The 24,265-nt window shown below is 43.6% G+C and overlaps 1 protein-coding gene across 19 annotated transcripts in view; it reads left to right on the top strand.

Annotated features, from left to right (window-relative positions):
• The window catches only part of MAPK8IP3 (mitogen-activated protein kinase 8 interacting protein 3), a 63,812-nt gene that overhangs the window by 5,391 nt on the left and 34,156 nt on the right, over nt 1-24,265 (top strand). For 8 of the 19 annotated variants that reach the window (XM_065645256.1, XM_065645249.1, XM_065645244.1 and 5 more), the window contains exons 2-7: nt 9,432-9,552; nt 10,332-10,402; nt 11,171-11,262; nt 12,643-12,666; nt 15,890-15,941; nt 21,343-21,589. In XM_065645256.1, coding sequence (XP_065501328.1) covers nt 9,432-9,552; nt 10,332-10,402; nt 11,171-11,262; nt 12,643-12,666; nt 15,890-15,941; nt 21,343-21,589 — 607 coding nt within the window. Of the gene's footprint in view, nt 1-9,431; nt 9,553-10,331; nt 10,403-11,170; nt 11,263-12,642; nt 12,667-15,889; nt 16,035-18,802; nt 18,892-21,342; nt 21,590-24,265 lie in introns of those variants that run through there. The other 11 variants (XM_065645255.1, XM_065645248.1, XM_065645243.1 and 8 more) reach the window with 6 other exon arrangements.

The following is a 24,265-nucleotide window of genomic DNA, read 5'->3' as shown; positions in this document are numbered from 1 at the left end:
CCAGTTTATGCCCGTTGCTTCTTGTCCTGTCACCGGGCATCACTGGAAACAGCGTGGCTTCATCCTCTCTGCACCTTCCCTTCAAGTATTTCTGTACATTGATGAGGTCCCCGCGAGCCTTCTCTTCCCCAGGTACTCCAGCCCCTTCCTGATCCTCGTGGCCCTTCACTGGACCTTCTCCAGCGTGTCCCTGTCTCTGTTGTACTGGGGAGCCCAGCATGGGACACAGCACTCCAGAGGTGGCCTCACCAGTGCTGGATAAAGGAGGAGGATCTCCTTCCTCCTCGACCTGCTGGCAATAGCCGAGGACACCGTTCACCTCTTTGCCGCGAGGCCACGGTGCTGCCTCCTGTCCAACTTGGTGTCCACCAGGACCCCCAGTTTTCTGCCGTGCTGCTTTCTAACGGGGTGGCCCCAGCATATCCTGATGCCTGGCGTTGTGCTTCCCCAGGCGCCAGACCCAAAAAGGACGTGAACCGTAGAAGCTCTTTGTTGGCGTGTCCATTGTAGGACTCGTGTTTGAGAGACACCTAGCTGACATCCTTTCCCACTTCCAAACAAAAGCAACATTTCTGTCATCTGATGGATGGCATGACACCGTGGCCATTGCCTCCTCTTTATGGCTTGCTATTTGCATTGTTATTTTACAGGACAAGCACACTCACATACCAGTTTTTTATTTTTATGTAATAGTTGGAGATGCCTGTGGTGTTTGGTTTGAAAATCGGTGGGCAGCGTTTGGGAAGAGATGGTCCCTTGTGAGAGGCACGGGCTGTGGTTGCTGCAGGTTTCTGTGTGCCTTGAGGTGCTCAAAGAGCTCTCCAGCTGCGTGGCAACATTGCAAGTTCACCAGCTCCTGTCTGCATCTCAAACAACAGAAAGGCTTTTGAAAATCACCCCCTCCCCCAGTTTGTGAAGGGATACTGTAAATATTGCCCCTCCCTCATACACTAATTCCCTTTAAGAAGGCGGTGAGGAAGGGTGATAAAAGTGATGCTTTGTGCTCCAGCCTCTGGTGTTCTCCCCTGTGAGCACTTTTTCCCGTTCTGCCTTGTATTTTCTTCCTCTCTGAAATGAATCGCAGCCTGAGAAGGCACTTTCTGTTTCCCCGCTCTGAAACCTGACCTCACAAATAGCTGATTAATGGGAGTTTCTGCAGCTTGATGGTGACCTCATAGCATCGAAGGAGGAAAGCACTTGGGAATAGCAGATACCAGATAAAGAAAGACTTTGCTTGTCATCCTTTCCACTACATGCAGCTGGAGTAACTGGCAGGCCTGAGGTGCGGCCCTGCTGCCTGGCTGTCTGGGGACAAGATCTGGCTCTATTTTCTTCAGACCCTTCTTCTTCCATTCCTGGAGCCTGCAGGCATGGCCAGATTTCACCAGCAGAATGGGCAGCAGAATCCCTGTCTTTATTAGAGGGTTCTTCCACTTTACCTTGAGACCTCTTTTGCACTTGTCTTGATTTACAAAAGCTGTTGGTCCTGGAGAAACTGGATTTCCCATTTTCAGGAAAAGTACTGTGATATTTGCAATGTCGGTTTTTGGTTTTTTTTTTTTCCTACTGAGCATGCAAATGTTAGATTCCATATTTATGATACTTCCCTCCTTACTTGTTTTAAGGTTCCAAAATGCATCCGTTTGGTTGTTCAGAAGTAAAAAGCAACACAAATGTGAACATCTGTAAAGCGGTCCCATGTCCATGTGAGACAAATCATTGGGATATTAATCATCTTTTCTCATTTGTCTCTTACGTCTTTTGTCAGTGCTATCACTTGAACGTGATTCAGAATTGATCGTGGTATTGCAGATTATGATTAGAACTCAACAACTGAAGAGAATAAATTTAACTCCATATATTTAAAAAGTAAGCAAAACTAAGAAATGTTTCTGGAGATCCCTGTGTTTCAAATTCATACCTAAGTAGGCTGCATTAGTTATAAAAATACTGGTTTTCTGCTGTCCCTCTTAAACGGTGAAATAAACTTACTAGCCATACTTAACAATAGTGACAACCTCATCACTGCTTTAGCCTGCAATTAGCACATCCACCGTGTGAAGGATGCTGATCCTTGGATTCTGAGCATGCCTTTCCTTACAAAAAAATGTAGCAATAAAACTAAATAGGATTGTAAGCCAAAGATTTAACATCCTGTTGCGTGTCTCCTGATGCAGGACTACAATCGATGTTAATGCAAATAACAGCGATAAAGATAATTCTTTCTTTCCCTTGAAGGTGAAATAGGGGCTTTTGCTGGGAAATAATTAATCGGTGCCATTTCTACTCAGATGTGAGGGTCTAGAGCTGCCTCTGCAAGCAGAAAGCGGGTTTGCTGCAGTTCGAGGTCAGTTCTTGTCCTGCCCCTTCCCCTGACAATGTGACACCAGGGAAGAGACGGTCTGCAGAGGTTTAGGAGCAGCAGCCACCCTCTTCCCTCTCCCCAGTGTGATTTTAGTGTTGCGGCAGTCCACTCGGTTTTATTTGCGTCCTTTGTGCATCGCCCCGTCAGGAGGAGGGCGAGCGGGCCCCTGGCCGGGTGCGGGTTGCGGGTGCAGCCCCGGCTGGCAGCAGCGCAGCAGCCTGGAGGACGCAGGATGTGCCGGGCTGTTCCTGGGGCCTCGTCTCCCACGGGATCTGTCTGGGTGCTGGACCGGTCAGCGCTGCTTTTGGGTTGCAGAAGAGAGATGTATCCTGCTGGTGAGAAGCCAAAGCTGGTCTGATGAGGTACCAAATACAGACTAAGAGCTAAAATACAAGATGTAATGCTGTGGGGTTAGGCAGAGGAAAAAGTGCTCTTAGAAATGCAGGAGCAGCTTGTCCCTCCCTAGACTTGTTTGATCTTCCCCATAAGAAGTTTGTGTACAGGATGCTTTTTTTTAAGTAAAAACTGTAGATTTTTGTTTTACATATTAGAGGTGGTGTTATAGGACAAACAGATGTTGGAAAGCCACTTGCTAAAAGTGCTTGATCAGTTATCTTAAATTTTTCTAATAAATGGTATGAAGTCTACAGTGATTAGATGAAATTAATTTGGAGGCTCTTCAGTTGACAAGTTTTATTAATTTAAAGAAGGTTAACAAAATTAATTTGTGACAGGCAATAGAAACTGACCGCATGATACATATTTATAAATCACTTCTTCATGAGGAATCAGGCTTTCAAAACATAATGCCCATCATTCCTTGCCGTCTGGTAACCTTACTTTATTCTCATTAATCTTGGAGGAAAATAATCTATATCCAAATACAGATCCCTCATACAAATCCTTTTTATGTCACTCAAGCTCATGGCACTTTTTAATATTTATAAATATCAGTGCATGTTATTAAAATTTACCTTTAAAGTAAAATTAATGTGAGTGAGCACTATGAGCTGGTACTTTATTTAAGGAACAATTCAAGATAATATTCTGGATGTTGATTGATGATGATGATGATCTGGGGTGATGGCCAGGTTTCCCCTCAACAGGGTTATCTGCATAAAATAGGTTGTAATCCCCAAGCAGACTTTGATGAGAAGCTTTTTTTTCCTCTTGATGAAATGAATCAGGCTGCTTCGTGGTCACTTTCTGTTCATGGCTCTGCAGGTGTATTTTTCAAGGAAGTTGTTGGGAAGGCAGAACTTGGCACTGGGGTTTCAGGAGGTAGAACTGGAGGAGAAAAGCTAAGAAGGTATGGGAAGGTCTGGACTTATTACCATTGCAAATGAATTTAAATAATGGTGATGGCTGGAGTTTGAGGAACAATCCCATGCCAGTCTTCACTCTCCTGAGAATGGTGCAATCTTGCATCTAGCAGAGGCACCCTGGCACCTCCGTTCTTCCTCTTGCCTGCTGAGGAGGATGAAGATGGCACACATCTCCATGATCATTGGTTGTCATGATGCCTCCAACAAGTTGTAGCAGGGTAGACTCTTTCATGCCCCTGAGGAGGAAGCCTGGGGTGTCCCAGGTGAGAGGAGCTGCTCCATTCCTCTTCTTATCTCCTGCACGGTCCTGGAGCTCCCATGGGGAGTGCTGGCCAAGCGGTGGCTGCTCTGCATTGACTTCAGGTGGTGAAGTGATGTCTGAGCAGCCCTGCCATCCCCTGCCAGCAAAGGGACGAGGGGACAGGGCTGAGACTGCCCCCCTGCTGCTCCCTGTGCCATCCGGCACCGTTGCACACACTGCCAGTCACCGCAGATTAAGGCCACATAATAAGATTTCTGCGTTTATGTGCATCTCTGGCGCTCTGCTTGGTTTATCACTGATGTGATGTGATGATTTCTGATGATATGCTACTATTTTTAGTCATTTTCTTCCTCTGCAAAAGGCGGTAAAGCAGGAAGCCAAGCGATCTGCATTGTACCACTGATTTTCAGAGGAATACTCGTTCTTTTGCCTTAAGATGATTTTATGCTAGATATTTTCCTTGTGAAGACAAGTGTGTGAGCCATTGTTGTTTGTCATAATCCTGGGTTATTGCAGCCCAGTTATCCTGCTTGAAATCGGGGGACAGTGGCTAGCAGAAAAAAATCCATGTGACTAATTTGTATATCTAGCAGTTTCATACTCCAGTTTTCTTAGGTTACTGAGGTGATTAACTATTTAACTGTAGCTGTTCATATTCAGAAATTATTATTTGAAAGCAAGCATAAACCTCTGGAAAAAATAGTAAACATGGTTAAAAATAGTAAAAAACCCACTGTGGTCAGCCTTGCTATTGAGAACTACTGGGAATGTGGGCAGTTTCTTTTTCCAGTGTACTCATCTACTTTGTCATAGTGGGATCCAAGAAAAAAAAACTATCGGTGGAATTATCTGGTCCTTTTTATTTCTGTTTTCTGAGTGCCTTTACTGTATCTCCATAAAGATGGAGCTGGGAGGTGTGAAATCCCTGAGGTGTGGGTCTGAACTGAGCCCTGTGCAGTGAAACCATCAGAGAAAATTAGTTGCAGCACCTGGCGCTGCAAATGAGAAAACCCTTGAAATCAAGGGCAGCTCACAGCAGCAAGTTAAGCTTGTGATTCTTTGCCAGCACCATGGGTTTTTTGCCCCTTGGCAGCACTGAAGTAAAAAGAATGCAGTCAGCAAATTTGCATTTCAGTTTTTAAACTTACTACCTTGGGCATTTTAATTTGTGGCAGAGTTCTTTGTAAATAGTGTATCTCAGTTATTTAAAGATTTCTTTTAAAAGGTTATAAGGCTATGCTGTTTGGGTTTGGCTTCTTTTTGTGTGTTACCCACTCTTATCCTGTTAAATATTTAAGTGTATAATGAAGCAAGAGTAATGTCTGCAGTGTCTGCTTTCGGTAAGTCATTGGAATTTGTACTATGTCTGAGGCCAGAAGTATGAATTTGATTCATGTGGATGTTCTTTTCCTCTCTGAAGGCTTGCTGATTTTAGTTAGCACCTCCAGAGACGTGGAGCTTCATCTTTGTGCATCGAACTGCAGCATTTAGATAGGATTGGGTGTGCACAAACTTAGATGAAAAACACAAGAAACAAGAGTAAACCAGAAGGATTCTTTTTCTATTATAACTATTTTGGTGCTTTAGAAAAAATATTACAGGCAGAAAATGTTCAGATGGGAAGGTGACTTTCAAATTAGTGTCCCCTCTACCTGTTTATCTGTAGGAGATTAAAAAGGTTGGGGTGAGATCTTGGTCCTGTTTGAGCTACTGAGAACATTCCCACAGCTTCAGCAGGACCGGGATCCTACCCCATGTCCCTGGAAGATGGAAAACTTGAAATGCCTGTGGATGTTTGTTAACTGAGCTGCATTCACACAACAATCTGTGCTTGGTTTTAAAGCATAACTGCCTCTCTGAGTCTGATTAATAAAAAATAATTTTTAAAAAAATAGATACTTTAAATTCAGTTTGTGTTCTCTGTTTCTCCTGTCCTCGTGTGAGTTTTTAGCGATGTAGGAAGGCAGGGGTTGGTGTGGGGAGCGCTGTGTGGTGGGGCTTTGCTGTGGGCTTGGGGATGGGTTAGCCAGGAGAGAGTGGGTGGCCAGCCCGGGGGTGCTGCTTGCCCCGGCCATCTGCAGCCACGCACCGTGGTCCACAGGCCCTGGACTGAGAACCGTGGCACAACATGATGCTGCAGGCAAAGCGCTGCCTCTGCCGTCTCTGTCTCTGGAGGCTGTTGTTCACAAGAGTAATGGAAACGTGCCTGAAGTGCCTGTTTTCCCCGAACTCCTGGCACTGCTCAGTTGTGTTTGTGGATGTGCTCGTATTCCTGAGCACGTTGATTTCAACCTCTGCTGCTTTTAGTGGCTGGTAGGGCTCTTTCCTGGATGCTGCATGAAATGTCTGCTGCTGGCTTGTTGGAAAAAAATAAAGTCTGCCCGGATACCCTGCCGAGAGCTCACTGGTACCACGAAGGATGCGCGGCAGTGACAGCTGTGCTGAGCCGTCTCCTCAGTCAGGAACACACTTTCCTCGGGGACAGCCCTGCCAGAGAAACCTTCCCTCCTCATCCCCTGCGGGGGCTGTTCCTCCTGTCTGGATCTGGGGCTTTTCCTGCTCTCAGTCCTCCAGACTTTGTGACGCACAGCGGAATCTCAGGTGAGATGGTGGCTTACGATGCAGGAGCAGCTGAAAGATGCTTCAGAGACAGGGAAATTAAAGAGACCTTGGGTCCCCGCACACAAATATCGTCGTTCGATCTCTTCAGCAGACGGGACAGGATATACTGCAATACATTTATCTGAAATGCTTTCCTTCCCTGAGAATACTTGGGGTAATATTAATTTTTAATATTGTTGTCTCTGTGTCTCTTCTCCAAATGGTTAATTGATTTATAGTTTTCTGTATCTTATTACTTTTAGGTTGCAAAATAGACAGGACCAAATAAGAAAACTGAGCCATATTTGTGGAAGACTTAATATTTCAATCAGTTTCCTCTAAATTAAACTGAAACAGCAGTAGCAAATCCAGGAATCCTATTTAAGATGACCTACATAGTGGGAATAAAATTGGGCTTGTACCTTCATTTGCTTCCTAATTTACTGTTGAGAAATCTGTGAAGGTTTTCCTTGAAGTCCATTTTTATTGCTGCTAAAAACCTCATTCCTGCCTAGCCTGGCTGGAACTCTCTTGGGCGGAGGACCAGGAGCAGGAGGGCATCTCGAGCCAGGAGGGTGGTGAAAGCTGAGCCGGTGCGATGTGATGGGGATTTAGCCCTTGGCTGTAATTAAAAGGGTTCATCAATAGAGCTTTAGCACAGAGTGGTTCCAGCAAAACCCTGCGAGGAGATGGAGATTATACCAGGAAAATAGCTCTTTTGTCAGTGTAGCTTCATCGGTCCTCTGAACGGAGCGAGTTAAACTGCTGCTTCTCTGGGACTGTTGCTCAGTGTAGCTGTGTCAGTTAGGATTTTTTTTGCCTTTTTACTCATTCTGAAATTATATTGTTATTCTGTAAAAAGTTTCAAGAGTAAATCTGAAAACTTACAAAGCAGATTGCTTTATAAATTTGTCAAAATCCGTAAAATAGATCGATTAATATTTGAGTGACTAAGTGATTTCAATGTTTAATTGACATCTCTGAGAAAAAATGCTTACTTAAAATTACAAAACCTTGTGCAGTCTTAAAATTTAATTAAAAAGTAAATGTTTAGCCTCTGAGATGACTCCTTTATAGTGGAAGAAAGGTATTGGCATTTCTGGTATTTCTAGAAAATACTGCTGGAAAGCAACCATAAGGGGGAAGAAAAACCCCTTTGTTGCAATAAATTTGGGCAGGAAGGAAAAGAAAGTTATAAGCCCAGTTAAAGACTAAAAGCACTGCAGAGCACTTGAGTGCAGGAAAATGAGATATGGCTAGAATACATTTAGTCGTTTCTATAAATACAGGTATGTAGGAAAGAACTCCTCATTGTTCTGACTCATTGTTCAGCTGAATTTACTGAACAATTTTAAAAGTCTGCAAGAATAATAAATGATATAGCCTTTCAGTCGTCTACAGAGAGAAGATCCGGTTCACAAACATAATGATGGCTCCACTGTCACTTCTAATTATTCCAGTAAAAGTAATAGGAAATGGGCACGTGGCTTATCCTGAGAATGCAGTTAAATACTGTGCATATTGTTTCACATGCAGAATTTAACGAAATAATCTTACTGTGCATTTAAATGTCTTAGTTTCCCTGGGAATCTTGTCAAAAATGATTTTCACCAGAGTCTTTGGCTTTTAGAGTAATTTGTTAAACTAAAATTGCTATGCCCTTTTGAGCAGCATTCTTTGCCGAGTGCAATACTTTCCCCTGTGTAGAGTACAGAGGATGAGAGGAGGCTTTTCTTCTCTAGAATTCGTAATTTTAGAGGAGGTTTCAGCCAGTTGATGTGCTGGTGAGTCTGTTTGAGCTCCACCTAATGAGCATTTTGGGACCAGAGGGATAGGAAGAGGCCGGGTCAGGAGAGAGCACCCCTGTGAGCTCCTCATAGCCCCGAGTGATGTCCCACAGGTTCCTCTTGTTCTATCAACACCTGGAAGGTCAATTAAAGCCACCTCAGCTCTGTCCCCTGCTCCCTCTGGATCCAGGGCTGCTCCCGGCCCCAGGCCTGCTCTTGCCGCTCGGCTGATGGGTTTGCGTTTTAATTACTGGACTAGTTGGTGCAGATGACTGTAGTTTTAGTGTCCTTGGATGTGGCTGTTGAGGAGTAATGTAAAGAGACTAAAATGTCTGGGTTCGTAATGCCAGGGTAGGACTTGTTCTGGAGCTAGTGAGGCAGCTTTGGTATCCTACGCCATTGTAAATGTGGTGATGCCGTGCTTTAGACTCGGTTAGCTGTGGAGAGGATGTATGTGGTTAACAGAGCAAATGTTTGCTGAGACTTATGGATTTTCCCACAAGTTTGTGTCAGAGGTGTTACTAGAATCAGCTCAGTTTCTGAGTCCATAAGTATGGATTGTGGGTCATTATTGCATATGGGTATTTATTAGTGTTTTGTGCTGAGAAACACTGGTGACCACAAAGAACCAGGCTTGTATCAGCATACTCAGAGATCTGAAGGTGCTGTTTGCTTTCCAGAGACCCTGTTTAGTTGAAATATTTCATGAAAGCAACTGCAACTGTAGCTCTTACCAAGACTAATGCTCAATACCAGTTCAGTACAGTGGAGCTGAACTGAATGTTTCACATGTTTTACGTTACTTTGCTGTGCATGCTGGTATCTGATGCAGAGAATGACTAAAGCTCCCAGGTCAAAAGTGACATTTTACAGAAGTAATAACCTGAAAATAGGTGTTTTTCTGTTGTGTTTTCATCATGAAATGAGTATCTGTAAAAATCATTCCTTCAGCCCAATGTTCTGTGCAGGAGTCCACACTACTCTGTGCACAGCCGCCACTTTGTTGTTGCTGATGAGAGCTGCATCTGGGGCGATCACATTTGACATTTATTCATCATCCGTGCCTCCTTTTCTGCTTCTTCCCTATTCAGAAATTTATAGAGTTTGAAGATGCACTGGAGCAGGAGAAGAAAGAACTACAAATCCAAGTGGAACACCTTGAATTTCAGACTCGACAGCTGGAGCTGAAGACCAAAAACTATGCAGATCAGAGTAAGCAAAGCTGTGCACCTGACGTGATTATACACTTTGTCTTCCATACAAATATAGTGCTACTTCGAAAATATTTTTCATACTTTTTGTTTGGTTTAGTGTAACTTACACAAAATCTGAAATGTCTGGTTATGCTTTACTTTGGTATAAAATTCTGGGCCTTCTAAAGAATGGGATGTATCCACATTAATTTAGTAGAGGCATCATTACTTCTCTTCTGTGGGGCATGTTCAGTCTCTCCAGATACAAGATTTGGGCTATTGGTGTAGCTTTGGAATCTGCTTTCCAGTTTCTCCTTGTCCCTGAATAGAACCTCCCATTTTTAAAATATATAAACTATCACATTTACTCGTTTGTTTCTTTATTTTTACAAATAGCTCCTTAACATGTGTAGCCATGTTTTGTTGCCTGAGATTCCCTGCAGAATTCATGGGTGTTTTGTCCAGTACTCCTGTTCCTCAAATAACCAGAGATGCCCATCCAAGAGGATAATTTACATTGTTGTCAAACTAGAACATCTACGGGGCACCAGGCTGCTGCTGAAGAGCTCTGCTTCTATGGTCTTTTTGTACTGTTTGCTCTGTTCATCTTGGGAACATGCAAATACCCATGAATTGGGTTTGTAATGAAGACCAGATCCCACAACGTGCATTATTCTCTTACTGTTTGTTTTGTTCAGAAGGTATAAATTAATTTCTAACAAAATAGGCTTTGAGACTTCTAGTTTCTTTGGGGATCCTGTTGTGTGTTAGCTGATGGTTGAAATCTTCTCTTGGTAGTTTCACGACTGGAGGAACGTGAGTCAGAAATGAAGAAAGAGTACAATGCTCTACATCAGCGTCACACAGAGGTAGGATGTCATCTCATTATTTCTAAATAAATAAAGTTTTAGCCTAGATGTAAAGTCATGTCAAAGAATTCAGCTTTACAATACTAGTGATGTTTAGAGCTTCTGAACTTTGGAAACATCAAAAATATCTGAATGGAGGGTGTAAAGAGGATGTAGCCAGACGCTTTTCAGTGGTGCCCAGTGACAGGACTGAAGGCAACAGGTACAAACTGGAATCACAGAATCATGGAGGCTCCCTCTGGACATGAGTAAAAACTTCTTTATTGTGAGGATGATGAGCAGTGGCACAGGTTGTCTGAAGATGTGGTGGAGTCTCCATCCTTGGAGACAGTCAAACGCTGCTTGTACATGGTCCTGGGCAACCTACTCTAGGTGGCCCTGTTTGAGCAGGGATGTTGGACCTGATGGAGCCCCAGAGGTTCCTTTCAATCTCAACTGTTGTGTGATTCTGTGAACAGTGCCCTTTTGCCTCATCTCCCACTGCAAACGAGCCTCCAGGAGATGTCTTACATTATTTTTGGATACGCTTTTTCACGGCTCTCCAGTTATGAGGTTAAGCTTAAGTAATTTCCAACACTATTTACTGTCGGATTTTCTGTCAGATTATTCCATTCATTTACATCATCAGTTTAGAAGATGAGAGAAAAGACAAGGATATGTGCAAAAAAACAAGGGGAATTGGAAATGGGTGCTGGAGAAGATCAAACAAAAGTAGAAAGTGAGTCTGTCCTTATGTGTTTGGCTCATGGATTGTTTTTCTCTTCACAGATGATCCAGACCTACGTGGAACACATTGAACGATCCAAGATGCAGCAAGTTGGAGGAAATAATCAAACAGAGGGCAGTCTACCTGGGAGAAGGTAGGGCTGTCACCTCTCCGTGTCACCTTCGCCATCTGGCAACTTACAAACCGAGTGTGCGCATTTGAGAGAAACCAGAAGCGGGACCTTTCCCCATGGGCATAGATTGTGGTTGAAGCTTTTTTGTAATGGGTTGTGGGTGAGTTGTGAGTATGTTTGCTAAGGCTTGATGGTGAGGAGCTTTATGTGTTTTGCTACAAAGCTTAGGCTTTGTCACACTGCTCCTGATGGGGTCTTCTGCAAAAACCTGCTTGTATTCTCAGGTAGCATGTAAAAGGTTTACTTCTAGAATGGATGGAGGCATCAAATAAAGTATTTGTGTGTGTGTGTCTTTATATGTGTGATGACCAGCAAAACCGTAGCAATTAAATGTGTTAGCCATTATAGGATTTTTTTTCCCCTATTCTTTCAAGGGAAGCTTTCTGTAAATCAATCACCCAATAGACCTACTTATACCCAAGAAATTGATTTTTTCCGTAAGAACCAGCCTTTGCTTAAAGAAGGCAGTGGTAGGAAAGAAGTTCAGTATGGAGAACTAGTCTTTTGTAGTGTTAGAACAAATTTAAAGTGCAAAGGTTGCAGTTACATTGATTCCTGTACAGGTACATCTTAACTGTCGTTCTCTGGGATGAAGGGCAAAATTTTCATCAAGAATTGCATCCTCATGTTAGAGAAATTAGTCTTTCACCCTATTAAAGTGTGGCATTGCTAGTCTCCTTGGAGAGCAACAAAGAGAAACACCGTATGTCTCTGAAAGCCTCTGGTGGGGCTGTGACTTGAGTTTGTAGGAACCACCAGTGAGAAATGGGACTTTTTCCTTCATTTCAAGCTTTGCACTGTTTGCGTGTGTGCGTGTGTAGCTCTGTGTTTGTAAATGCTTGTGCACAAGTGCTGGGGTCACACGAGTGTTTTTGTGTCCCTGCACAGCTGGGTGGGGGCGAACACCAGCCTTTGTGGATCTTGGTGAACTGATGTGCACGGGGGGGACGGGGGACATAGGCATAATTTCTCATGGCCTGTCACACGAACTCAAGTGCATTGATTTATTTTCATCTGTGAATGTGCTTGGGTGTGTTAGACTGTGGAGGGGGTGCATATTTACATAAGACCGTAAGTACATCGAGTATGTTTGCCTGTCACTTGGGAGAACTTGGTGCAAGAACTATTTGGGGAGGGTGGGGGGTTTCCTGTTGCCTAAGAGGGGTGACGAGCAGGGTGCACACTTCACGTGGGGTGGATTATAGGATTCCAGTGCATGCCTACACCATGTCTGTTGTAGGGCTGCATGTTTGCATGACCTTTGCTCTCTAATGGTTGTTTTTTTGTCTCGCTTTTTGTGCGGTTGCTGCTCTGTTTTGGCTGTTATGTTTGTCACTGCAGTCATCGCCAGTCGTGGAGGAAAAGGTAAATCCTATTGCTGCATCTTAACTTTGTTAATCCTAGTCGTGGAGGTTGCTGTTGAGTGGCAATAGTGTGATGCTGGGAGTGTATTGGCATGTTTGCCCCGTGTCTGCTGGTACCTGTGTTAGATTTGCTCATTCAGATGAGTCAGAGGGAGCCACCAACCTGCTGGGATAACACAGCAGAAGAACCTTGTGTACTCAGAAGCAGAAGACACAGAAATTTGGTCCCAAAACAGGATCAGTCCTCTGTGATTGGACATTTACACTTAACATCACAGAATGTTTTGAAAAGTCATCTTTTCTCCCTTATTTTCCTATAGAGTACAAGGCATGCAAATTTTCTGAGCAGGGCAGAAAATGTGTGTCACTGTTAGTAGCTCTCCGAAGGCACTTCTGACTTGGAACTGGACAGCAAGTTCTGCGCCCAGAGCCTGCATGGAGAGCAGTTCCCATCTTTGAATGCTGGCAAACAAATCCTAGTTTTGTTTGCTCTTTCCCCTTCCCTGGGAGGTTCAGAAGTGGCTAGAACATGTTCTCAAAGAAACTCAGCAAGGAAATTTCCTAACAATCTATGTTAAAATCCTTTCCTGAAGATCCTACAGCTTCTGATGCGATGGGGACCCTTGTACCTCTGGTCCCTGTTTAGCAGGGACTGTGAAATTCAGACATTCCCTGTACATTCAATGGGTGCTGTGTCTCCTTGCATGTTAAATGTGCATGTGTTTGTAAATGAATGTAGAAATAAGCTATGGGTTCCCAAAAGAAATCTGACAGAGTTTACCCAAAGAGGAAGTATAATTTAGTGTTTCTCTCGGCATGCGTTTGGAAGGCTCATATTTTCCAGTGCTGCCAGTGAGTTACGTCAGGCCATCCCAGCATAGTCACAAAAGCATACAGCATGTTATTAGATATTCTGAATACACCACTTGTTTTGCAAGGAATGTTTTGCAGTTATAGGAAATTATCTCCAACTACATATGAAACTAATGGTTAAAGCAGCTCAAAAAAAGGCCTACTTTTTTTTTCCTCCCTGAAAAGAATGATTCTTTTGAAGTAGACTCTTTGGGGCCCTTGAGTTATTTCTTTAACTGTAAAACTAGGAATTTTCTTTCTTTGTGGCAGACAGTTCTAATTTCTCATTTTGAATCTCTTCATAATATCTTATATGTAACTGACTATACTTTTTGTGGCTTTTAGATCAGTACAGTGCCAGTGGTGAAGATTTCGTATTAGGGGAAAAATTCCCTTAATACGTTACTTAGAAACTTTAAACACAGCTGTTAGAAACTTTCAGGGTCTTGGAGCGATAGCAATAGGATGAAGAGAGGTAAATATGGGAAGACAGACAAAGGTAAATGAACTTTGGCATCATGACCTACTAGGAGCAGGTGTAAATGCCAGGACAGAGGTCGTTAATCAATATTTAGGCAAGCACCAGTGGAATGTTTTCTATAAACCTTCAGTGATTTGTTAAAATTTAAAAGTAACAAGCACCAAGATGCCTTTTGAGTGGAAAGGCTACAAGGAAACTCATAATCCCTATCATACATGAATCCGGTTTTGAATCTGTTGAAAGGTGATTGCATCTTCTCTATAAAAGTAAGGTTAATGAGGTTGTGCCAATTATTTGTTCCTTTAAAATCCAGTTAACATCCTGCCTTTGTAAGAAGGTTTCTCTATGACACTTCTGTGTATGAGTCTTTGGGATCTTCAGGAGAGGATTTTAATGCAGATTCTTAGGAAAAGTGCATCCCAAATCTCCGTACTGGAAACACCTTTCTGCCTTTTCTGCCTGTCCAAGATCGGCCACCGCAGTGATTGCTCCTCAGCACAAGTGACACTGCAGCGCTGTGACCCGCTGTGCTGGGTGGACAGTGCTGAGGGCAGGAAAGTGGAGCATTTTGGTTTTCTCCACAAACATTGTCTCCTCTGCTAGACGTTGCACCTCCTTCCTTCCTAAAGGAGCTGAGTGGTGCAGTGTCCTGTGTTAGGGCTCTCAGGTCCTGCTGCAGTGGTTTCGCCCATGGTCATGAGTGAGGTGGTCGCGATGCTTCCCAAGCGTGGTCATCAAACCAGTGCTGGTGATCATTAAAGAAAGGCACATGAAGGTCTATTGTTACTAACACTGATGTACAGAAGGGCAGATTTCATCACTCCCCACACCAATAAGCAGAAGCCCCCTGCAGGAGGAGGTGAAGCACCGTCCTTGAACCCCTTTGTGGGTGCCTGTCACACAGCGGCTCAGCTTAGCTTGTCTCTGCAGGGCCACTGGAGTCCAGCGAGCAGAGGCTGCTGGGGATGTCTCCTAAATGGATCTGTGCTCTGTCCCTGCAGCCTGTGACAAAACCTGGGACCTTCTGGCACAAAACCAGCTGCCAGTTTCAGTGCGCTACTGCAGCCTTTTCCACCTCCACTGCTTGCTCTAGATTTTCTCCCACTGGAACTTAATCTCAAAACTTGTGCCAGCTTGTGTGTTCAGGATCAAACCTGCAGCTAGCTAGTCACCTGCAATTGCCAGAAAAAAGAGGATGAAGAAAATGTTATTACAGACATCTAGCAATATGAACGATGCATTCATTTATACCTTTGTTTGATTTCTGAATTTTGAGTGCATTATAGTAGGGATATGGAGAGGGGATCAGAGAGTACAAGTATTATATTTCTTAATATTGGAAGTGATCCCAAACCCTCTGATTTCTGCTGTTGAAGCTAACCAGTTTTGGGGTGAAGTGTGCAGAAGTCCTACACCAATGACTCATACTGAAAAGCCTCTTTCCTGACGCAGTGATGGTTTCTCTAGGATCTATGGAACCTTTTTTTTTTTTTGTGAGTATTTTTTGCTGTGGCTTGTTTTCCCACAGTACTTTTGTTTCCCAGAAAATACACCGACTTAAATTGGTTGATGCTTCCCTGCACTTTTGCATTCCCCCGAGATGTTCCTTACTGATGAAGAAGTCAGTCATGCCTGTTTGGTCACTTGACCCCTTCCCTCTTAGAGTCTCCCCAGGAGGATGTCTGGCTCTAGCAGTGGACACCACCGGTCTGAGTAGACAACACCAGGGTGGGAGTTGAGGTTTCGTACAGCTGCTACATGAGGGGAAGGAGTGCAATTCAATTTCTGGTGACTGATATTTCACGCAAGCTAGTGTGCTGTTTCTTTTCTATAAGAACCTTGTAAATGGCTAACAGATTGGTTTCCCCTCTCTCTCTGTTTCTCTCTTTAGCAGGAAGGAACGTCCTAACTCTCTGAATGTGTTCCCTCTCACGGATGGCATGGTACGTGGGCAGATAGGGGCCAAGATCGTCCCAACACTGGACCACTGGCACCTGAGTGACCTCGGCCAGCTGCAGTCCAACTCCAGCTACAAGGTTTTATAGACCATCACGGAGCAAGGGTTTCCCACTCTCCCACTGTCAATAGCATCTCATGTTTTCATTAAGATGGAGACCAATCTGTGTCTGTAACCCTTTGCAGCCTCTCCCTGCCGTGCATCTGCTCCCTTGGTAGCTGTGCTGTAGGTGGGAGGATATTCTTTTGCAGATCTGGCATATGGTGCGGAAGGGATTTGACACAGCTCCTCATGCTTCTTGTCTCAGTGATAATCTCCTTTACTTGGCTGGCCCCAAGTAGAAAGGGATGTATGGGGAGACAGTTAGGGATTTAGGGAAGATGAATCTTTCACTTTTTTTTTGACTTATTTGGCAGAGGAAACGGTGGAACCTGTCCCCTCTCTCCCCCTCAATAAGAGCAGTGCTTTTGCACCTCAGCTGGGACCAGGCATTGGGTTGCGCTTGCTCTACGGTGTTTGTCCTTTTTGCCTGACCACTGTTCTGGCCTTCCTCTCTTTTTAGTAAAAACGGCTTCTGATCCTCTCCAGATACCAGAGTCTTGCACTGTGCTTAAAGGTCTTCAGTTCCTCATCTTTCCAGTCATTGCTCCAAACTTGCATTGTCTAGCTTCAGGACACTTGTCACCTCCAGCACGCCGCCTTCTGTACTGGGGCTTGCCAAAAAACTCGCAGCATTGCAGCTGCACTGGAGCAGCTGCCCAGTTCTGTCTGTTGCTTGTGGTGCTCTGCTCTGCCATTCAGAGACTGGTCTGAGCCCAAAGAGCCAGATGTTGTACTCTTAGCTGACAGCTCACCGCGATTGTTGACAGTTTAGACTACGCATGGGAGCCGCATTTCCCATGAGCTGTACCTGTAGACTTCTCGAAGTATTTGTGCGCAGGATCCCACCAAATTATTGTCTTTGAGTGATGTTCCACAAATGCCTGGTGGTGGGCCTAAGAGCCAGCGGTGCATCTACCCAGCACAGCTTGCAGTATGTCCACCAGTGTCTCACAGAGTTTCTGGTCTGCTTTAAAAGTGTCTGATAAAATTTTCTTTCTCTTTGCCTGGAATTTGTAGAACATCATGTTTTTCATACGTCGCATCTAATGACTGGGCTCCTTTTGAGAAGTCGTAAATCACTAATCCTGTGAAACACATTGAGGCAGTAAAGGCAAAGAGGAGAGGGGGAAAAAAAGAAAGAAAAAACCCAACTTATTGTACCCATTCTGCATGTTTCCAGATTACATTAATGGTACTTTGGCCTGAGGGACTCTGCAGGAGTGGCCTCCTTGATGCATAGCACAAGAAATTTAGACAATTTCAAAATTTGTGCAGAAAACAAAGCAGCGACTTTCCTTCTTAGTACTACCTTTGTAAAGTAGCCAGGGCTAGCACAGCACAGACCGTAGCACTTGGTCAGCCCTGTGCTGTGATGGAAGTTGGAAATCCGAAAGCAGCATCTTTGCTGGGATGGGAACTGTTCTTGGAACCCGACTCTTGCTGTAGTGTCAGAAGCATGGAAGTTTGGGAAACGCAGCAACTTGCAGAATGCCAGTCAGGTCCTACAGTCGTTTCAGGAGAGCTTTGCCTGGAGTTAGGGAGTAGCAATGCCACAGTGCAATCATGTAGTTAAGGATGCTGGACATGAAGATAGAATGTGAGTGTGTTTCTTCAGACTAGTGCTGTGCCAGCACAGCACTGCTGCCAAGGATACAACAACCAAAATGCACAGAGACCAACCCGCTTCTGGTTCTGGAACCAGTTTATCCCTCGGGGTCTCCAGGCAGTGCTGCACGCCATGGTGTGAATGTGCCCTTGAGCTCTGTAGCAGTCAGGCATGTGCAGCAAGGGTTAGTTTTTAGAGAAGAGCTGGGAGGACATTGGAGTTAGATCTGTCGTCCACAGACTTGCTAAGGCGTAATTCTTTAAGTGTTTCCATTGCAGAACTTCAGAAAGACGTTGAGTAGATCTCACTGATAATCCAGCATCTGTGTTGCAGGAGAATGTAACAGGAACCCAGATAAATTGGAAGTTTGATGTCCAAGCTCAGGTAATAGAGGGTTACTGACTGCATCTCTTAGTGATATGGTGGTGGTAGTGCCAGGCAAAAAAAATCCACTTCTGGTTACAGGAAAGCTTTGTGCAGAAGCGGTGGTGTGCTGCTCCAAATGGATTTGCCAGGTAGTGCTGGGATCTGTGTTGGCACTCGTTTGAGTGCTGGGTTTCAGCTTAGCTGGTGGGGTGGAGTTAGGGAGCTTGGGCTGTGGAAGACTTGGATGGGCTGGTGTGTTACTGACAGTTTCCTAAGTGTTCTGGAGCAAACCTATGAATAATTAAAGGATGTGATTTACTGACGTAATAGATTTGCAATTTGGAATGGAGATTTTCCTCCTGCAAGCTTCTTGCACACTCTCTGACTGCAATGCTATTTCTTAAATATTTTGCACGACTGAAATCTCAGCAGTCCTGCTCATGCACTCCTCACCTCTTCTTCAGCAGCTCTGATATTTCACTGACATCAACTGCACACACATGGCTCGCCCTCCCAGTATGTATATCCTGACTCTTCTGACTAGTTTTCCTTCTTCATGGGGCCATACTGTAGTCATATTTTCAGTGTTCTTGTATACTTATTATTACTATTTTCTGTTTTAGTTGCTGTCATTATATTATTTTATTTTTACATTCAGTTGTACATTTATTTTATGCAATGTTTTGCAGATGAAAGTCCTTAACATTTTTGTTTTTATGTACTATGCTTTCAGTGTTATAACCATACAATTGTGGCTTCTCATGGTGACATATGACTGCTATGAATGTTGGGCCTTTGCAATGCATTTTGGAGGTCACTACTACACATTTGATGTTTAGGAGGTTGACAGGTATGGCTGTAGGTAAGTGGTGGTTGTGGAGAGTATTCTTTGGGTGAGCTCTGGGTTATGGAGAATGCCTCCTACGCTGTAGAAGAGAGCTGTACACTTAGTGGAATATTTAGCATAAATGGAGCACTCAGGTCAATAGAAGGAAGATACCAGCTAAGATTATAATAGAGCTTCTGGACTGTGAATAGGAGCATCTTGGTGGTATTTACATTTGGGAGGAATTTCTCCAATGCAGGCTCATAGGTGGATAATGTACATTTTCTAGCTAAACATAAAACTCAGCTGTATAACCAAAGAGTAAGTGAAAGACCAAGGTAATTACTCACTGGTGTGTTCTGGGTGAAGGGCAGATTATGTCCATAAACAAAAAGTTACAGCATATCTCTGATACAAATATCATCCTGTAGACACTGATGATACAGGGTTTCTGAATGACATCTAGTTCCTAAGAACAAGGAATGACATGTGGACCTACCTGGGTCTCTTTTACAGCGCTGAGATGCTCATGGACTCTGGTTATGCTTACAGACTTAGAGTGGGTACAAGAACATCTCTGAATCCTTTCATCCAACAGGGTTTTGTTTGAGGAAAGAGGTTTTATGGTTGCACTTCACACTTGATACTCTTTGTCCCTTTGTAGATTAGAAAGCACAGCAGGCAAACTGCAGTTGAAGTAGTACAAAGTTTACTGGGTTGTATTTGTTCTCAGAAACCTGGTTTAATTTTTTTTTCTTTACATATTAGGAAAGCAGCTCCTAAAACAAGGGTATGAAGTACAGGTGGGAAGTGTGGTTTTCACATGTAGCAGCCTAAGTGAAAAGTCCCCATCTCAGTCTTGATGCTAAAATCAGCAAATGTGCAGGGAGATTATTTGAATGTCCATGTGGGAATGTGGGTGCTGTCTGTAGAAACTATATACAAAATGTGGATCTTATTTAATGGTAAAGCAGTTTTTAAAAAAAATCTTAATTTCCAGTATAAATGCACAGATGCAATATAAAACCTTTGACTTCCACAGTGCAGTGTGCAACAGGGTATTTTAAGATAAGTGTACAGAGGCCAGTCTAATTAAAGGAAGATCTTAGTAAGATTCTAGATTTAAAAAAAAAAAAAAGGCTGCAAAGGGTTAACTCACCATTTTTTTCAGTCTTCTCTCTCATCTGATTTTGATTTTTTTTTTTTTGTCATGTTATGAGGTTGTTATTATTAGAATAAGAGAACAAGACTTCCAAATCAGTGAAATGAAACAGCGTCACAGCTCCAAGGTTGGAAGGCTCAGAGCAGCCTCTGAACAGAATCAGGATCTTTCCAGTACTTGCACAGGAGAGGAGAGACAAGTAGTAAAGATTAAAGCTGGGCCTGGATGTGCAGATGCTGAATGTCACTGCACCCAATTGCAACTCATTATCACATGTAACTCTCAACATTAATTTTGTCATCTCCCTGCAGGCAGTAATTAGAGTGGGCTGCCATGAAGAATGAGGAGATCTCATTTGGGTCTGGGAGTGATCACAGCATTGGTCAAGATGTTAATTGGCTGGCTGTGAAACTGCCGTTTTAATTGACAAACAAGGGTCACAGTGTAAAATCCTGCCAGAGCCTTGAAAGCCTCCCATGTTTTTCAAGAGGTGATACTACAAGAAATGGGGCTGTAATGTCTGTAAAACTGAGAGCCGTTGGTGTGCATTTCACACTGGGAATTCATCTCCTACGTTAATTTGTCAGCTTCTCATTTCTGAATTCTTGGGTCTTGTCATCCTGTCATTTGGAAGTGGGGAGACCACACGTGTTTCTGCTGTGTTGTCAAGCTGGACCATGCCTGGCCAGGCTCAGCCGGAGGCGGTGTGGGGGCACAGGTCTCCTGCGCTAGCAAAGCCAGACCATCCCAGCTCAGTATCCGCTTTGCTTCTGCAGTTCAGTGTCAAAACCACTTTGCTGTTCTCTCATCCAGGTTGTGTTGATGGCTTACCATAATAACACCATCCAAGACCTCCAAGAGACCACTCCAGATCCTTCCCAAGCAATATCCATGTTGCCTTCCAGTCTTGGGAAACGCTGGCCTGGCTTACTGCGAGTGCTAAAGGCCATCAGCTTCCACTGCAGTCAGTGTGAGCTGCAGGTGCTTTTCACTGGTGACAGGGCCACCTATCCTGAGATGCATGGTGAAGAGATCACATACTGATGTGACTTGTGAAGAACCATGTTTAGTAGTAAAAGAGGGAGGATATCGCTCCTTTCTCGAGTGGGATTTGCTTGCTGAGTTCAGCACGAGAACTCACTGCTTCATTGTGGTTGCAGTGCCCGGTGTCACCAACAAGCGCTGGACATGTAGCTGGTACAGTGAGCAAAACTCGTTCTCCATAATGCTTTAAGGCAGCCATACACCACCACATGGGAGATTAATTGAAATGTATAGCTGTGCTTTTCCCTTTCTGTTCTTCCCCCACCCTGTAATTGCCACAGTGTCCCCAAGATGAAATGTCCGAATCTGGGCAGTCCTCAGCAGCTGCCACACCGAGCACCACTGGAACCAAGTCCAACACTCCCACGTCATCTGTGCCCTCTGCTGCCGTCACACCCTTGAACGAGAGCATCCAGCCCATCAGCGAATACAACGGCACGACCAAGAGCAATAAGAGGGCACGAGAGAAGCGGAACAGCCGGAACATGGAAGTCCAGGTCACCCAGGAGATGAGGAATGTCAGCATAGGTATGGAGGCTGGAGCTTGGGGGTTTGGTCATTAGAGTAATTGGCTTCCCAGTGCTTGTGTCCCTCTGTTACAGCAAGAAACTGGGAGACTGAGGGGTAATCAGCTTCGTAAGTATAGAATTTGAGGTTGCCTTACTTAGAAAGATCCGTAAGTGAGACAGGGCTGATTGGGTATTAGCAGTTTTCCAGGTAGCAAATTTTTAAAATGTCAGTAATGCAAATAGTTTCACAAATGTGCAGGATGGGAATAGGTTATTGAGTTCAGTCCCCTGCAGTTGCATTCATCCATGTCATAGAACCTCTTTCATGCACAATCAAGTCCCATCTTAGTCTAACTGAGCTTTTAAAAGCTGTTTCTGGACCTCATCAATATGATAGTTCAGAGCTTCCATTTCATTTTCTCTCTGGATTTATTAGTAAGTATTTGATATCCAGTTGTTCATATGACAAATTTGTCGCGTTAAATAATTATCTTCTGTGCGCTCGTCCCACACCCTGATGTGTTTAAAAATAGCAACTATATCCAGCTGTTTTTCTCAGCTAAATAAGCTGTTTTCTTTTAGGCTGTTTCTTGTATAAGACACTCACCAATCGTTGGAAGTTATGGTTGTTTTCTCTCCATTTCCTGGAGTCCTTTGGTGATTTGAATTCATTATTTCTTGTCAGGAAAACCATCACCTAAGGCTTTAGTACTAGGCTGTTTAAATGAAGAAAATGGTGTAATAACATGATGAAAGGCCCTTTCTGTGCTTTTTAATGTAGCTGTGCCAAGGTAGTGTCTGAGCGACTCCCAGCATATGCTGTATTTACACTTGCAGCAGCCTTCAGAAACAAGAAGTGGTCTGTTTTCCAGGTCGTGAACAAAAGGACTGTAAAACTAGCCGAAGATCATAAGGAAAGTCTGTGCAGGAGCACAGGGATGAGCGTAGGTCTCTGAGGTTAGCATCTGAACCAGGTGATCTTTTTTTCTTAAGTAATGCAGAGGAAATTCCTCTGCTGATGTTCACAGCTGGTTCTGAACAAATTAAGACTAAAACAACACATAACATCTTTTGTTGTAGCATTCGAATGAGAATTGTCGTGACTGAATCCCGTTCTGTATTTCTATTAGCAGCTGAGGGGGTCCCAGGGTCACAGATGTCAATCTGCCAGAAACTAGTGTAGTTTTCTGTAAAAGCGGATGGCTTCTGCGTAGCCACCTGTGAATGGTGATCTCCTCGGTGGTCCTGGCCAGGGCGAGTCAGTAGAAGCACTTGGTAGAGATAGAGCATGGATGTCAGTAGTTCAAATGCTCTGCAGATACTTATCCATATTTTTACAGTTGCCGCTTTACAAGCTCATTTACCATCAGTGGCTTTCTTGGGTCCAAGTCTGCTCTATTCTATATGTGTGTAAGCCCGAAGTCATTGTGCACATGAAAGCTGCTTTTTTCTTGGTGGAAGTGTCATTGTAGAATCTACTCAAGGCAGATAGTTGTATCTTTATGACACAGTCTGCATATTCAACCTTTGAGCTATTTCTCACATGTAATGCAAAATCAGATCTCCATGCTGAGGAGAAACACAGATACTTGAATTTTAATTATGTGTTTTATGCGTCTATAATTCAAATGTCTGTCAGTGATGCAAATGCCTTAGAGCTGAACTACAGAAAAAAAAGTACTCAAAGGTATTTGCAGAAAAGCTTCCCAGCTTGAAAAATGAAGAAAAGGAAGCCTCTCTTTCTGTGAGCTTGAGAACCACTGTTCTATGGATGCCTACTTTGGCAACAGATACACATCACGCTTTGTTTTCAAACACAGCATTTGTTGCCAGCTGGTGCACGATGCCAGCCTAAGTGAACAAAGTCAACCCTCAAGTTGTCATGGACTTCGTATATTTGGCTTCTGAGGATGTTTGGAAAGGTCGAAAATCTCACATCTAGCACCCTTGAGGGACTAATGCAGTTTACAAATTAGATCTTTAATCCTTCGAGATTTTCTTGTGTGTACAGACACCGCGTTTGTATTGCTTGTTTAGAATAGGTGCAAGCTGGAGCTTTTGAGCAGTTTGGTATCCAATAAATGTGACTTCACAAGAGGAGAAAATTCCTTATTCTTCAAATACTGGCTTCAGGCTGTAGATTATACAGAAACCAGGGTAGAATTGATTTATCAATTTTTAAGTGAAACTTCGCTGTAATGGTTATCTAAACCAGTTGTAGACTTCAGAATTTGTATTGAAAATTCATTTCTATTAGAACTAAATAGTGCCAATTCATAACTTCAGTAATCTCTGTGAAACTATACAGAAAATCACTGTGCTGTCTCCAATCTCAGCTAAAGCTACATGGTGATTGAAGAGCCTTTACTGACAGATAAAAAGTTTATTTGGAGTTTGTTTTAATGGATGAAGTGTTTCTGGTTATCACGTTTTAATGAGAATTCAGGCCAGTGGCCTTGGTGATGCTCTGGTAAGGTGGTGGGGAGGGGATGCTTATGGTCTTCCTGCTCTGAAATTGTAAGGACACCTTCCCAGCACTGGCGCATTTGTGATTCTAGTTATCAGCCACTTTCTGTTCCTGTTTTAAGACTTTGAACAGGACACCATGAAGTTTTGAAACCTCAGTATTCAAAGCTGCAAAATTCCCTTCAAGGAATACCATCCTGTGGAAGTTCTGATCCTATAGATCATATGT

The sequence above is a fragment of the Caloenas nicobarica genome, chromosome 14, assembly GCF_036013445.1.
Source record: "Caloenas nicobarica isolate bCalNic1 chromosome 14, bCalNic1.hap1, whole genome shotgun sequence".
Lineage (NCBI taxonomy): Eukaryota > Metazoa > Chordata > Aves > Columbiformes > Columbidae > Caloenas > Caloenas nicobarica.
Note: the sequence above shows the minus strand (reverse complement) of the source record. Positions and strands in the feature narration are given on the sequence as shown.